Source organism: Mesocricetus auratus, unplaced genomic scaffold (genome assembly GCF_017639785.1).
Source record: "Mesocricetus auratus isolate SY011 unplaced genomic scaffold, BCM_Maur_2.0 Super-Scaffold_4256, whole genome shotgun sequence".
NCBI classification, from domain to species: domain Eukaryota; kingdom Metazoa; phylum Chordata; class Mammalia; order Rodentia; family Cricetidae; genus Mesocricetus; species Mesocricetus auratus.
The window spans coordinates 100261434-100277415 of record NW_024429182.1 but is presented as its reverse complement, the minus strand read 5'-3'; the positions used below and the strand labels follow the sequence as shown (position 1 = coordinate 100277415).

Below are 15982 nucleotides of genomic sequence, written 5' to 3'. Positions count from 1 at the left end.
TACAAAGGTGTTGGCTTTGGCTAAGGACACAGTTCCCTCTGATGGCCGATGGATGCCTGGGAAAGCAAGGAAAAACCTACCCTATTCCTTATGTCCTGTTTCATGGAAACATGCCCCCCCTTTTTTAAAGATTTGTTTATTATGTATATACAGTGTTCTGCTTGCTTGTATCTCTGCAGGCCAGAAGAGGGCCCCAGATTTCATCCTAGGTGGCTGAGAGCCACCATGCAGTTGCTAGGAATTGAACTCAGGACTCTGGAAGAGCTGTCAGTGCTCTTAACCTCTGAGCCATCTCTCCAGTCCGAAATATGTCTTTTTAAATGTTTAAACCTAGGTATTTATTTATCAGGGGCACATATGGAGGCCAGAGTTCAACTTGTGGGAGTCCATTTTTCTACCATGTGGGTCCTAAGGATGAAACTCAGCTTGAAGGCAAGGGCCCGTACCTGCTGAGCCATCTCCCTTGCCTGGAATACTCTTATGTTGTAGGAATAATGATTATTCTAAAACAGGTCAATGTGGCCATCACTGACGGAGAGCTACACTGCCAGGAGTTCCATAAGAACAGAGTGTCTTCTTCTTCCTCCTCTTCCTCCTCCTCCCTCTTCTTCATGGCTTTCAGGCAGGGTCTCATATATGCCAACTAGTCTTGAACTCACTATGTAACTGAAAATGGCCTCCCCTCCCTAAGAGGGTCTTCTGCTGAGTGTTGTCAAGAAGGTCCAAGCGGCAGGCCTAGGACCATTCCATCATTCCCCAAACCTTTGCCCTTGGCCCAGAACATCAGCAGCATGAACCCAGAAACCATGAAACATGGAGTTGTCCAGATCACACCCTGCTGAACAACCAGGAAAATTGAGGCCCAGAAAAAGACAGCAACTACAGCATGCCACACGGCAGTTATGAAGTGCTGAGTGGTGTCCCTACACGGAGGATAACACAGGCACTGTGCACACTCACAGGGAGGGGTATTCTCTGTTCCACAGACACTTGTCCCTCAGTAGTCTGGGAGGGGACACATCAGAATCACCTTGGGAATTACCCTGAGGATCCCAGGCTAAACAGATGAGGGAAGGCCAGCCTGCTCACGGATGCCCAGCTCATCCATCTCAGCGCCAGCGCTCAGGAAACCCACAAGCCTCACTGCTGCCACATCTGTCCCGCAGTGAGAGCCATGGGCTGTTTCACTAGCCCCTGCAGCTGCCCGTCCCCAGACCTTACCTTTTGCCAGAGTGCCTCCCGAGAGGCGAGGGATGAGCAGGCGGCCACAAACCAGCAGTTGCCCACCTGGCCCTGGTGCAGGTCGTGGGAGCTGATGCCATCTACGAAGAGGCGGGGATCATCACAGATATCCTGCAGGGAGGGAGGGGAGAGCATGAGGACCTGAGGGCATAGGTGCTTCTCCAAGGCAAGAGAGAGACTCACTGTCCCCTTGCCCACAGAAGGGAGGTACATGGACAACTGGACCCCAGAGTCCTTCCTGGACTGTGTCTCCTCACTTGGCCAGAGAGCCTTTCCACTATGGTGAGCTTAGGGATGATGGCTGAAGACAGATGTCAGAGCGCTAGACCCTGGGTCACCATCTTCTTCTTGTCTTGAGTGGCTCTCCCTGTCCAGCCAGCCCTCAAGGTCAGTCACGGTGCAGCCAAGTGACAACTCCCAAAAAGACTCATGACGAGTACAAAAGGAGGACATTCAAGCAGTGACAAGGTTGCTACTGCCTCCTAAGGATGAGGAATGGAAGCTCAGAGAAAGGCAGGGCTTGTCACAACACAGGACACACGAATGCCCGAGTGGGGCATGTCCTGTTGATTTTCCACAGAGATTGGCAGGCATGGCTACAGGAGCACAGGGCATGCCAGGAACCAGGCGGGGGCAGCTGCTGGGCCGTCATGTCTGGCAGTACTTGGGCCCAACCCCTCCTAGTTCCTGGAAGCTTGGTCTCGTTTCCCAACGTCTCCACTCTTCACGGTTGCCCTTGAAGACCCCAGGGCAGTACTGTGGAGTGGGAAAAGTGTAGCTCTGACTTCTGCACCAACAGACACACTCTAAAAACATAGCTCCCTTCCTCCCACAGACCTGACACCCTACCCAGGCAGGGTCTCTGAGGGAGCAGATAGCACCATTGGCCCAGCCCAGGAAATCGGCAAGGCACACGGTCACAGCCTCCCTGGAGCCTAATATGGCCATGTAGGCCAGGTTGCTGCAGGGCTAGGTGTGAGAGGCACTTCCCTGCCCAGATTAAGTCTTCTCAGAGCTTAAGTGTGCTACAGGCCCACTCACACCTCCTCTCTGTCAGTGCCTCGCTCCACAGAGCTGAGACGAGCTGAGCTGAGGGGGGTGAGAGGCAGGGAGCGGAGGCACGGCACCAAGACACAGCTTTATAACTAGGACATGATGCTGGCACCATGGCCCAACCCCCAGGCCCTGAGAACCAAGCACTGTGCCCATTTCACAGATGAGAGGTTTAGCATGATGCCTGTGATAATATCTGTTTCCTTGGCTTGACAAGATCATCTCCATCTTGAAGCCAAGCAGTTGTGATGACCCCATGAGCTAGCTCAGGCCTATTAGCATTCCCTTGGTAGGCGGGCAGGGGAGAGGCTCACAGACTCTAAGAGGTCATCACATGATTCTCATGAGGCTCCCCACCCCCCAGCCCTAAGGTAACAGTTGACTGGGGATGGGATTTCCTGGGGGTGTAGCTGCCTATGAACTGTCCTGCCCTTATAACTCCATTAAACTCACTGGTTCACCAGGTTTGGCCTGAACTAAACACTCTTTGATCTGCCCATGCCCTGTCTATCTGGAGTGAATAGAGGTTTCTTCACATCTCCCAGAGAAAGCCACCAGTGGTAACTACAGAGAACAGACAGAGCCAAATAGGAGTCGGGGTGGGGCATCCCTAGGAAAAATTCTGGGAGTGGCACACCTCCTAATTGAAGTGACAGTTGTATGGGCCGTCAGATATAACAACCAAGGCTGAGCTTTCTGTGCCCAGAGAAAATCAGGCTGAGGTGTACCCTGAGGGGAAATTCCAGAGTAACCAACCTCTGTGTGATTTAAAAAAATGTTTAATTTTTATATTAACATTTAATTTTGTTGATCTTTTTGTTTTTCTAGACAGGGTTTCTCTGTGTAGCCTTGGCTATCCTGGAGCTTGACCATAGACCAGGTTGGCCTCAAATTCAGAGACCCACCTGCCTCTGCCTCCTGAATGCTGGTATTGAAGACCTGTGCCACCATCATCCAGCTAATTTTTTTGGGGGGGGGATGTTCGAGACAGGGTTTCTATGTGTGTAATCCTGGCTGTCCCAGAACTCACTTTGTAGACCAGGCTGGCTTCGAACTCACAGAGATCCACCTGCCTCTGCCTCCCGAGTGCTGGGACTAAAGGTATGCGCCACCAACGCCCGGCTAATTTTTAATTCTTAATTCTATTTTAAAATTAAGCATTAAAGTTTTAAACTAAATAATATTAAATTAACTAACTTAGTGTCATCCCTTTGCATGCCCATGTGATGTGGTAAGGGATGCTATGCCTCCTTGTTGTATGGGACGCACCGCATTGGTAGTAAATGATGGACCAGTTAGGCGCTATATTGCAGTCTCTGAAAGTAGCACATGTGGAAAGGGGGTGTAAAAAAGCTGTGGTGGCAGCCGCAGGGCCCTGGCTAAGAGTGACACGACAATCAACCGAGGCTGAGTTGTCTGCCAGAGGAAACTGGCCTGCCTTCAGGAGGAGAAAGTAGCAAAAGACAAATTGATGTTTGGGAGCCCTGGGAGGCTTCAAACCTGAACGATTGTTCACCAAAGGGGTGAAGGATAGATAGAGAGGTGCAGGTGATCCCTGCTGCACCCCCTGCTGGAGGGGAAGGGGATTGCTCGGCATGGGAATCCACTGCAGGTAAGGGCTAGGCAGAGGGACCAGAGGCCCTACAGTGAACAGAGGATCGCTCACTCTCCTGCTGATATGCAGGATACCTGAGTTCTCGTGGAGTCACATATACTCTGATTCATGGCAACCTCTGAAAACACAGGGGTGGTGGGGGTAACTGATGAATCAGGAAATGGGACCACGCAGGTGAAAAATATTGAGATTAAACTTGTCCTGGGCGGGTTGTAATTAACTCCCGCTCTAGATTCGACTTACATATTTCTCCCTTGCAAGGAGGTTGGAGCAGGTGTACCACTGGGACACATCCTGCACTGAGGATGTGACTTGTAACAGCAGTCGCGTGTGACTGGGAACAAGGGAGGACCACAGAGTGGAGAGATCATTCCCTTAGTCTAAAGCTGTCTCAGCAGTCAGGTACTGCAGGTAAAAACAAAACAAAACAACAAGGCAGATAGACCCCCATTCCAACATTTTTCTTTTAGAAAATAACTAATTAGCTTAGTATCATTCCTATATGTACACGTGTGGCACCCACGTGTGATGGAGCACATGTGCACTGGCATGTTTGGAGGTCAGGAGACAACTTCCATAGAGTTCATTCTCTCCTTCCACCTTTCGTGGGTCCCTGGGATCAAACTCAGGTCCAGGTTCAAGTAACGGTCACTTTATCAGCTGAACCGCCTCCGTGTCCTTTTGAGGGTACCACAGTACATGCGGTGGCGCCTCTTCACGTTGTGTGACCCAGAAGGTTGGTTTGTTTGCTCTGATCTTTAGCATTCCCTTAGCTGATGAGCCCCAGGTAAATTTGCATTTGCTTGGAATGAATGCAGTAGACCTTCAAGGGGACCTGCCAACCTCTATAAAAAGATCTCAGTATATTACGCTTGCCTCTAAGTGTCTTACAGATTTAGAGACATCCGAAAGCTATGCACGTGTGTGGTGGCATTTTGCTTATGATCTAACAAATAAAGCTTGCCTGGAGATCAGAGTGCAAAGCTAGCCACACTAGTCAGCCACAGAGGCCAGGCAGTGGTGGCGCACACCCTTGATCCCAGCAGCCACACTAGTTAGCCAAAGAATCTGGGTGGTGGTGGTACACATCTTTAATCCCAACACTAGAGAGGAATATAAGGCGGGTGGAGACAGGAGTGCAGCGTATTCAGTCTGTAATTACACAGAGAACAGGATCGCCCCTTTGGTCTGAGCCTTGGTAGAGGTAAGAACTCTCTAGAGGCATGGATGCTTTGCTTCTCTGATCTTTCAGCGTTCCCACTAATTGCTGTTTCCAGGTTTTTATTATTTGTGCTACACACATGCAGGATTGAGGATGGGAAATCAGCTCACCCAGGGGCAAGGACCAGGCACAACTGTGAAGCTTTGGGGGCTCCTCTCTCCTCCCATCACTACAATTAACTGGGATGGGACTTCTTGGTGACATAGTCACCTGTAAGTAGCCCCATAAGCCCCGTAAGCTCACTGGTTCCCCCAGGGTGGCCTATGGCAGAACCCCTTTGTCAGTGCCCTCTCATATTCCCAGGAAAAGTCACACTCCAATGTTCCAGGCACAAATGTGAGCTAGAGCAGACTGTGGCCTCTGCCTGTTTTGCAGTCACTGGGTCTGCTTCTGAGCTCAAGCTGTTACAGCACGGCAGCTGAGGCCCTTTCACAGGCATCCAGCAGAGGGCAGGAGAGCCTGGGAGGTAAGCCACTTGCTGGAGATGCAAACATAGGCCACTGTCATCCTCTCTGTTCCTCCATGTCCTCAAATGCTGGCCCTACAGCCATATGTGAGGCCTCCACAGATGGGTAGCAGTGGAGCATTCAGCAGGGGGAAATGGGATAATGGAATCTCAGTACCCAGTTTGGGACTCATTTGCCCAGAAAATAAAACAAAAACAATCAACCAACCAAACAACCATGCAAACAAACCAAAACAACAAAAAACAGAATTATTGGGCCAGGAAAAGAAAGAGCAACTCCCCCGAGGTCACTAACTGAGTTGGAGACCTGACCACTTCTAGCTGGGGATATGGGGGAGCAGGGGCAAGTACACAGTGGCTTCTCCAAGGCACAGGTCTGTGTCCTGCCATCTCTGATCAGCGGAAACCCGGTCAGGAGGCCTGCTTCTTGTCCCCAAGGCCACTCTCAGGAAGCTCTGGCCGGAAGCTGAGCTCTGTCAGCCCTGCTTCCCCCTAATCTTATCTTCTAGTCAACTGTACTTGCCCAGCTTCCCAGTCAGAGCAAGTGGTGTCTCCCAAATGAGGCCCCGAAAGGGGGCAGGGGGCTGGGCCTCACATCTCAAGAAGTCTATGACATGAGTCCACACTGAGAGAGCCACCACCTGCTGTCACTAGGGCTGCAGAGGGAGATGACATCAAGGTGCTCCTCTATTTCAGTTCCCCCCAATCAGTGCTCTGCAACAGACAGGATACCCACTCCAGATGAGGCACAGATGTCCAAGGTTAAGCAAAACTGAGTGAACAGACAGGGCAGAGTAGACTGGCTGGGCTCCCAGAATGGGCTCTCCCTGCCACTATACCTGCATCAGCCTGTCTCTGGTCCCAGAGCACCCACCCTCCTGCCATGCCCACCCCAGCCTTGGAAAGAAGACTGGGAGAAATGAAGTTCCAGAGTCCAGCATCCATCTGATGGGGATGTCCTTCTGTATGCTGTGGATACATGTTTCTCTTATTGTTTGAGGAATAAAGCTATTTCAGCCAATGGACAAGCAGGATTTATCCAGGCAGGAAATCCAAACAGAGATAGAGAAAGGTAGTAAGCGGAGTCAGGGAGATGCCATGTAGCTGCCGAGAAAGCAAGAGGTCCAGGCATTACTGGTAAGCCAAGACCATGTGGAGATACACAGATGAGTAGAAATGGGATAATAATTAAGAGAGAGCTAGCCAATAAGAAGCCTGAGCCATTGGCCAAACGGTTTATAATTAATATGTCCCTGTGTGTTTATTTGGGACTGTGTGGGACTGAAACTTCCATCCCATCCCTGAGCACCCTGTCTGCATCTGAGGTGAGGCCTCCGGTTGCCAGCTCTCACCTAGGACACATTTGAGGTCGCTGATACCTGGGATGGAAACACTGCCTTGAGTTACCTCTGAGAAAACATCACAAAAACAGCTGAGGTCCTTGCTTCGACCAGGAGTAGAGAACAGGGTCTTTCTGGCAGTGCTTTTACAGACAAGGGCATCAAGGCACAGAGAGGCAAGGTCACTTGTCCAGGGCCACACAGCAGAATGAACAAAGATTCAAACTCAGGCCGGGCACTGGTGGCGCACGCCTTTAATCCCAGCACTCGGGAGGCAGAGGCAGGCGGATCTCTGTGAGTTCGAGGCCAGCGTGGTCTACCGAGCGAGTTCCAGGACAGCCTCCAAAACAATACAGAGAAACCTTGTCTCGAAAAACCAAAAAAAATAAATAAATAAAAAGATTCAAACTCAGGCTGTCTGCTCTCCAGAAGTGACAAAATCACTCTTGCTTGTGTGTCAACAAGACCAAGGAGGAAGAGATATCTACCCCTGACTACCAGTGTAAGCCAAGGCTTCTCACCTTTCCTGATCACAACAGTTAGAGACAGGTTCTATTACAGCCAGGCCTGAGTCCCCGGGGAAAGGGAGTAGTGACAACATGAGACCAGAAAGGCTGCCAGGAATGTGGTATCCTCAGAGCAGATGTGGGGAAGACTGGGAAGGGGTAGGGGAGATGGTAGGACTTTGGGAGAACAGACCACCCATGCACCTTCCAGCCCTGCCCACATCAGGTTACTAATGGTGGCTCTAAAAGAATGTTGAATTATTCCAGGAAATCCCTTTGGTTGCAGTAGAGAAAGTCCCTGGAGATAAACCAGCTCCTAGGAAAGACACATTTCACCAATCATATAGCTCATCTGAATGTGCAGATTTCCTGGCCTTTGTTTCTTCTTCTATGAATTTTAGCACTGCAGCAGGTGAGGTCAAATTTGTAAATGAATCTATTTCCTTTGACCGGTTCCTGCCTCCTGGTTTTGATTAGTAAAGCATGGGCTGGACCTGAGACACTGGGCACCACTTTGCCTGTAGGTCCCTCTGTCTGCCAATGAGCTCTGACAGGGGAGGTGGTTGGAGGTTGGGCGGGAAGGCAAGTTGGGAACAGAAGCTGCTGATAGGGCACGGAGGGAGAACAGTGTTCTAGACTGGACTGCATGGGGCCTGCTGTGAGCCCTGGACTGAATACCCAGGCCAGGGTGCCACACCCACACCTCTGACCAGCATGCCTCCAGGGCACTGGTTCTGAACCTACAGTCACCTCACCCGGTCAGATCAGCTGGCCCATATTTAACCAGGCCTGAGCCATGTCCCTCCTGGCTCAGCAGGAAATTCAGGTTTCCAGCTAGTGCAGAGCCAGGAGCACAGCCAGGAAAGTGATGGATATAAAAGCTGGGCAGCCATGCACACAGCTGCCCCTTCAGGGTACACTGTTTGTCTTTATTCTTCCTCTCATGCCACGGACCTTCCCTGGTGTTCTGAGAAGACTAGGGGAAGGTACCCAAGAGGCCCAGTTTTAGGCAGAGCAGAGGCCTTCCTATAGCAGGCCAAGTGGTCAGCACTCTGAGAGAAACACCGTTTCCAAAACAAGATGAGTTCCTAGGCATGTGGGGACACCAGGCTGCCTCAAGGAATGCTATGGTTCCCAAAAAGATGACATAGGGCTCCTACCTACCCCCATGCATTCTAGCCAGAATCCCCAAGATAATGTCCAGACACAGGGAATGCAGAGAGCTGGGTGGAGGCTAGACAGCTGTAGGCCCCAGCCCAAGAACTAGAAGTGGCTTCTGCCTCCATCCCTGGCTCCCTCCGCCGCTCCCCATAATCTCCCCCTCCTTTAGCCAGCAGTGAGGAAGACAGCAGATGCTCCCTGTGTGGAAAAGAACACAACAGAGGCCTGGGAAGAGTAGTAAGATGGAAGCCAAAGGGGCCAGGCCTGGTGCCCTCTGCAGAGTGAATGACAGGGTATCAGGCCACCTCTGGCTCCCGACCTGGGGCTGGCAAGAAGGATGCGGGCAGCTTGTTGCAGCCTCCCTGTGTCTGACGGCTTCAGCACCTCAACTTCCAACCATACTCAGCAAGAATTGTTCTCCCCACTTGAAGATGAGCAGCCATGGCCCAGAGAAGGGGACGCTTTGCTCAAGGCCACACTTCATTTCAAGAAGGCATCTCAGGCTGGAGCCTGAGAAAAGAAGCCATTGAAGAAGGGAGGATGAATGACAGGTGGGGAGCTGGGACAAGAAGGATACACTCAGAGGCCTGGGAAGCTAGGACCTACAGTGCTAGGGAGCTGGGGTTACTGAGAGGGGAGGCAGGGGGCCTGGGAGTCAGGGGGCCTGGGAGGCAGGGGCCTGGGAGGCAGGGGCCTGGAGGCAGGAAGGTTGGAAGGACAGGAAGACTTAGTACCTGGGAAGCTGCAGGCTGGGAGGATAAGGGATAGGGACACTGAGTGGCTGGGGACTTGGAAGCTGTCTAAAGAGAATTTCTACAAACAGACAAATCACCATAATGCCAACCAAGACAGAGGTTTCTAGAAGTGGAATCAGAATGTACTGTAGGGAAAATAGCCACTTGCTCTGCTTACGGTCCATCAGCCCTAGGACCTAGGAAACAGGACCGCTCAGAAGCACAGCTGCCTCAGGCCAGAGGCCAAGAAGCCGGGCATTAATGGTCAGGAGCTGGACAACCCAGCCCTGACCCAGGCTCTCCACTTCTGTCCACTGTAGACCTTGCCCTCCCTCCACAGATAAGTCCTCCAGATCTCCATCACATCATGTCCATGGGAGCACACTCTGCCTAGTGGGCTCAGGCCTGACCAAGACTGAAGCCCGAATACTGTCCTGTGGGTCCTGCTCCGATGCCCCCATCTATGCAAACACACGTGCTGTGATCCTGCCAAGGTAGGCAGTTCACCCTTCCTCTTCAGCTAGAGCTAGAAAGGCAGCTGGACAGGAGCGGAGGAAGGAGGAGGGAGAAGGAGGGAGGAGGAGGAGGAAGGAGGAGGAGGAAGGACTCCTGAGCCCAGGGGAAAGGGCTCTGAGAGGGCAGTGACTCTGCTGGGCCAAACAGCAGTGGATGCCCAGTCACCAGCACCCTCAGCCACCAGCCTGCCTACATAGCCTTGGGCCTCATGAGGCCCACTCCAGACTGTGACCCGCAGTTTTATGAAGAGGGTCAGGGCAAGGACTGTGTGCACAGGGAGGGTGTCAGGAGGTGGCTCAGGTGTCCACCCTTCCTCCTGAGAACCAGGATCTCACAAAGGCCCTGTAGAGCCGGCTCCCACCCAATGCCCTGCTGAAGCAGACGGCAGGCAAGGCAGAGTAGAGCCAAAATCCTGTTACTAGGTCAGAGAAGGAACCCAGGACCAGACGCTCCCCAAAGCCCCGGGGTCTAAGGTCGAAGAGCCCAGGCCCTTCTGCCTGGTGTTGGGGAGGGGCCAGGGCAGGACTCCTGGATGTGTGGTCCTTTCTCTGCTCAGCCTGCTTCCTCCCCAGACACAGCCCCAGAACTCAGCAATGCCTGAGTCCGGCTGTTGGATATGGAATTCATTTTTTCTCCAAATGTCCGAGGAGCAGAGAGACTGGACAGTGCAAATCTGACTGCTGTGTGCGGCTGGAAGCCAAGGCACGCGTGGCTCTACCACCCTCCCAGCTAACATGCCGGGGGCGGGGGCGGGGGCGGGGGCGCTTCCTTGTGCACCCCAGGTCCCACCTGTTTCGTCATTTCAGAGGGAGCTCGATATCCCAGCCTGATAGTCTCTATATGACTGCACCTTCCCCGCTGGCCTCACCCTGCAGCCGGAGAAGAGGGCACAGAGGAGCTGTGTGCCCAAGTGACCTGGAAGAGCCTGGTTTCCCACACTAGAGTCCCTTGTCAATGACTGTCTGTTACCAGCATAGAGGTGAGGCCTGGAATGGATCTGGGCCAGCGTCCTCCAGCACCGCCCCCCCTTCCACCCGCTTCACTGAGACCCCAGGAACCCCACTCCGCAGAACTTCTATGCCCATCTCATACACAGGACTTGGGACCAAAAGTCATGGCACAGGGGCCAATACAGCTCTCGGGCCCTAGACCAGGCTGGGAGTTGGCAAGGCCACCAATACTCAGGGTACAGGCCCTGCCTGGGTCACCTGCTGTCCATCCTTACATCCTGATGAGAGTACGTGCTTCCACGTGTACAGGAAGTGACTTTTAAAATCAGCAAACTTGCTCTTCCATCTAATTGCACACAGAGCCCATTCACAGCATTCCGCATACACCCCACATGACCGTGGGAGGGAAGGCTGAGGCCGGCAGTACTTGGTCCCTGAATACAACACGCCTTAGAGGGCCTGGCTAGGCAGGTGGCCGCCTATGGGACCGGAGCCCATTCTCCCCAGGGAGGAGGGCCAGGTACTAACCTTAGGCCGCTTCCACCTGACGGTGGGTCCTGGTGTACCCTTATAGTAGAGAGAGTCGTCAGTGGCAGGGAAGTGGGGGTCCTCAAAGAGCACCTTCCTGCGCAGGCAGGACCGCTTCAGCCCTGAGTAGCTCTGGTCCTCGTAGGACTTCACGCAGGAGAATGTGGAGATCATGTCCCCAAGAATGGGAGGCACCTAGGAGAGAGGAGGGCAAGAAGACCGTCAGTCATGGGCACCTTACAACCTTACTGAGATCCAACTACCAGATACACTTCCCTCCCAGAAACATCCCAGTAACGCAAAGAGACCGGCAGGGGTCTGCCCAAGGTCACATAGCCAGTACCTGCTATAGGGCAAAGAGGCAACAGGAGCCAACCACCTGCCTCAGCTATTGAAACTGTCCCCTTTCTGGTGTCTGGAAGGTGATATCAGGACCCAGGCCACACCCACCTCAGACTCCCGGTCTTGTTTAGCCAGCCCTCCCTACCGCTTTGGGACTGAATCATGTAAGTGGCCACCAGCAACAGCTTGTGGCCAGTGTCACGCCCACAGGTCTCAGCTGTGGGCATCTCAGAGGTCTCTTCCTGACTCATTCCTGCCCAGGCTGCTCCCAGCTGTCACTCAGTCTCCACCCCAGCAGTCTGCACTTTACACTTAGGGAGGGAGTAGGTGCCTGGGCCCTGGGGCTCTACTCACTCCTCAGGAGGCAGGAGACCATCCCATATCCTATATTTGTACACTGACCAAGTTCAAGGGACACACCCTGCACCAATATGATCAGGGGGGGCAGAAAGCAGGGATTGTGGAGGGAGACAAAGCCAGTGGGAGCCTGGCCCATGGGGAGTGTTGACAGGGGTCTGGTCTCTCACACTTCATCTTCAGCCTCTCCAAATCTCCTCATCCTGGGGAGCTCTGGGAACAACACTGTGGTCTTATTGAGGTTCAGGCTGACCATGTGGCAAACTGAATGGTTTGTGGGCAAAGTTTGGTAGCAGGACCAACGTTGGCACGGATTGTGGCCGAACCAAAAATCTACTGGATGACAGTGGAAAAGTCACTCAGTCTCTCTGAGCCCTTTTCATTCATCTCCAAGATGGGAACAAAGTTGCTTCAGTAAGAGAATGATGCCATTATGATTAGCCAGGGGCAGAGGGTAGAGGAAGGAGAGCAAAGGGGCCAAGTCTCCTCTCATTCCAAAGAGACAAAGGGTTCTGGGGGAACCTGTCACGTGCAAGCCACTGAGGAAAAGGTTTATTGTGTCTGCTGTTGAGAGCAAGGCCAGAATGAGTTAAGGCACCTTACCCGTGTTCCCGTAGAGGAAGTGGGCTGAAACCCAGGTCCTCTGGTTGAGGTGGTGGCCTATCTCAGCCTCAGGAGATAGCAGGCAAGCTCCCACACAAGCCTCATCTGAGCTGTGGCCAAAGGAAGGGAAGAGGAGGATGCTTCAGGGAAAGGAAGAAACAGGAAGGAAAAGACATGGCCAGCAATGCCTTGTTCTGTAGTTGCAGCCACTGCGCCCTTTCAGGGTGGCTGTATGGCCTCAAGCCAACCATTTAACTTCCCTAGCCTCTCCTCCACCCAGGGAGGCCAATTTCCTTGGGCCCTAAGGCCTCCCCCAGTCTTGAAGTCCTGGGAAAAGAGAAAGGAGAAACTAGAAAACCTCAGGGCCCTTAGGCACCAAGCAGGCTCATTAGCCCTGCAGGCTTTAGCAACTAGAGCTCGGGAAGCAATTTAAGCCAAAAGAATTAGACCAAGGAGCTGAGAAATCAGCTCTTGTGATTCCAGTATTTCAGAGCCCAGAGGGCCCAGAGAGAGGGAGCAAACAGGCTGAGATCACACAGCCAGGAAAGGATGGTAAATGAGGCTTCTGGCTGCTCTCCAGGCCACAGAGGGTCAACAATGCAGGGAGGATCTGCTCGCCCAGGAAGAAGAGATGGGACAACCAGGAGACACTGGGCAAGGAGGAGTCGGTGGGCAGGGAAGGAGGGCAAGGACAGACAGGAGAGGCTCTGCCACACCCCAGTCATTCCCCCTTACCCCTGGCAGGCAGGCTGACCCTGGCCTACTCCTGGAGTTCTTCTGGGGCCGGGCCTTTACCTACTCAACCCCCACACTCCAACCAAGAGGCTGTTACCGCATAGTACAACATGGGGTAAGAGCCTGAAGTGGTCACAGACTCTGCAGCCTCTCCCATCTCCAGGCACCATCTCAAAAAGTGAAGTATAAACAGGAAGGCAGGAAACCCAGACTGACGCACCAGCCTCTCTCCCCAGGCCTGTGCTCCAGGCACGACCACTTCTGGCCATGTTTGAGCTGGACAAGAGACCCTGAGTGATGTCAAGGCTGGGCTTCCCAGCTATCTGATGCTCACCTGTTTCCCTGTCCCTGCCAGCCTCACCCTTGCATCCTTTACCCCGGAGACCTCTGTTCCAGTGCCAGGCATTTCCCTCAAGCTGTGAGCTTGAGGCCTTTGCATATGCCTCTCCTTCACAATCCAGGCTCGGCCACCTGGAGCCTCCAGGAGCCCAGCACCAGTTGCTTATGCCCATTTGGACACTCCTTGTCCATTTTCCCAGACCACCCTCTGAGGGCCGGGTCTAGTCAAGTACCTCTGTGTCCTCACTACCAACAGTGAGGCGCTGGGATTCAGTAACCACAGAACCATTGCAACAAAAGTTGGGTGTGGCAGGAACTCCATCCCAGGTGCAAAGAGCAAACTCAAGAGAGGCAGGGCTGGGGCTGCAGAGGTGGCTCAGAGGTTAAGAGCACTGACTGCTCTTGCAGAGGATGGAGGTTCAGTTCCCAGCACCCATATGGCAGCTCACAACTGCAACAGAGGATTCAAGCCCTCTTATTGCCTCCACAGGCACCAGGCATGCCACGGCACCCAAACACACACACAGTCAGTGTTCAGGCCATCTGGAGGCACCCACCTCCGCCTGCTGGGCCCGGCATCCGCTTGCCTCCTGGCCTTCCTGATGGCTGTGTGCCAGTGAGGGCCCACACCCCACTGTCCAGGCTAAGCTGGCTGTGGCCCTGCCCTTCAGCCACTGTGACTAAGCCTGGGCTACCGAGTCCCATGGCTGGACTAGGTTGGAGGTGTGCGTGGGCCATGCAGCCTATAGGATCTTTGTCAGACGTGGGAGCCTCTGGAAGAAGAAATAATTAGAGAACACTAGGCTGAACCCAACAGCAAGGCTAACAAAGGGCCAAGAACGGCCAAGGTCATCAATAGAGGCCCAGCTAGAAGTGCCACACCCCAATCAAGTAGTCTGCCCTATAGTCCTGGTCACCGAGACATTGCGAGGGTAGACAGACAGATCAGTGGAATGGAACAGAGCAGAACCGAGCCTACATGGGCCACAGATTTAAGGACACTTGACTTGCGGCTTGGTGAACTGAGGATGGTGGGTCACTTGCTCTCCACGTGGAAGAAGAACAATGTTGACCCTACCTCACACTACACACAGAGCCAGTCCCAAGAAAACTACAGTGGAACTTCAGCCACAGGGCCGCCTACAACCGGCGTAACATGTAGCTAAGAACTGGCTCAGTGGGTAAGAGCACTGGGTGCTCCTGCAGAGGACCCGGGTTCAATTCCCGACATCTACAAGGTGGTTCACAATCATCCGTACCCCAGTGCCAGGGGATCCAATTCCTTCTTCGTGTCTGTGTGTATGTGTGTGTATGTGTGTCTGTGTGTATGTGTGTGTATGTGTGTGTGTGTGTGTGACACAGACATACATGCAGACAAAATGCCCATACACATAAAATAAAAATAAAAAATCAACAACAAAACAAAAGCCAGCACAATATAAAAGAAAGAGAAACTGACAGAGAAGGAATCGTGCTCGACTTCACGGATCCCAAGGAGGTCCGCACTAAACCACACTGAGACACTGGCCCATCCCACCAGCCGGGCTGGAGAAAGAAGCACCATGACAGGCTAGCCCACACATGTCCCAAGCACAGGCTGGGTGCGAGGCTGGGCAGCACAGTGACGGGCTAGCTCGAATGAAGCCCTGGGTTCCACATCCAAACCAAGAGGAGCTCCAACCCCTGGCAGGGGTGGACATCTGCACAGTGACCCCGCAAAGCTGAGTTCGAGCAACACATTATTCCATTGTCTAGCTGGTTCACTCCGAGACGTAGCGACTGCATCCCACAGATTCAGTGAACACAGAAGGCTTAGCACAGATTTCTTTTTAAAGCTTTTTTCCTTAAAGGCCTTGAACTCCTCCTTCTACTGTCCAAGTGCAGGAATCCCAGACACGTCAAGTCCCCCAACAGAATATGATACGTTGAAAATTAGAAACTACTCAAGGAAGCTGGATGGTGGTGGCGCATGCCTTTAATCCCAGCACTCAGGAGGCAGAGGCAGGCGGATCTCTGTGAGTTCGAGGCCAAGCTGGTCTACAGAGGGAGTTCCAAGACAGCCTCCAAAGCAATACAGAGAAAGCCTGTCTCGAAAAACCAAAAAAGAAAAAGAAACTACTCAAGGATCATCAGTAAAGGACTGCTTGAGGGGGTTTTGTTGTCTGTTCAAATAACAGGAAACAAGCTCACGATTGTACACAAGCCCCAGATGGAGCTCACAGGGATGACTTTAGACAACAGAGACTTTACTACATGATTTCATTATATCAGAT

At 52.8% G+C, this 15982-nt stretch overlaps 1 protein-coding gene across 7 annotated transcripts in view; it reads right to left on the bottom strand.

Moving 5' to 3' along the window:
• Positions 1-15982, bottom strand: part of Capn5 (calpain 5) — a 55762-nt gene that overhangs the window by 28968 nt on the left and 10812 nt on the right. For 5 of the 7 annotated variants that reach the window (XM_005073956.4, XM_013116356.3, XM_040728190.1 and 2 more), the window contains exons 2-3: positions 11334-11528; positions 1222-1353 (exon numbers count right to left, since the gene is read on the bottom strand). In XM_005073956.4, coding sequence (XP_005074013.1) covers positions 1222-1353; positions 11334-11507 — 306 coding nt within the window. In that variant the 5' untranslated portion in view covers positions 11508-11528. Of the gene's footprint in view, positions 1-1221; positions 1354-11333; positions 11529-11676; positions 11799-12635; positions 12656-15982 lie in introns of those variants that run through there. The other 2 variants (XM_040728198.1, XM_040728196.1) reach the window with 2 other exon arrangements.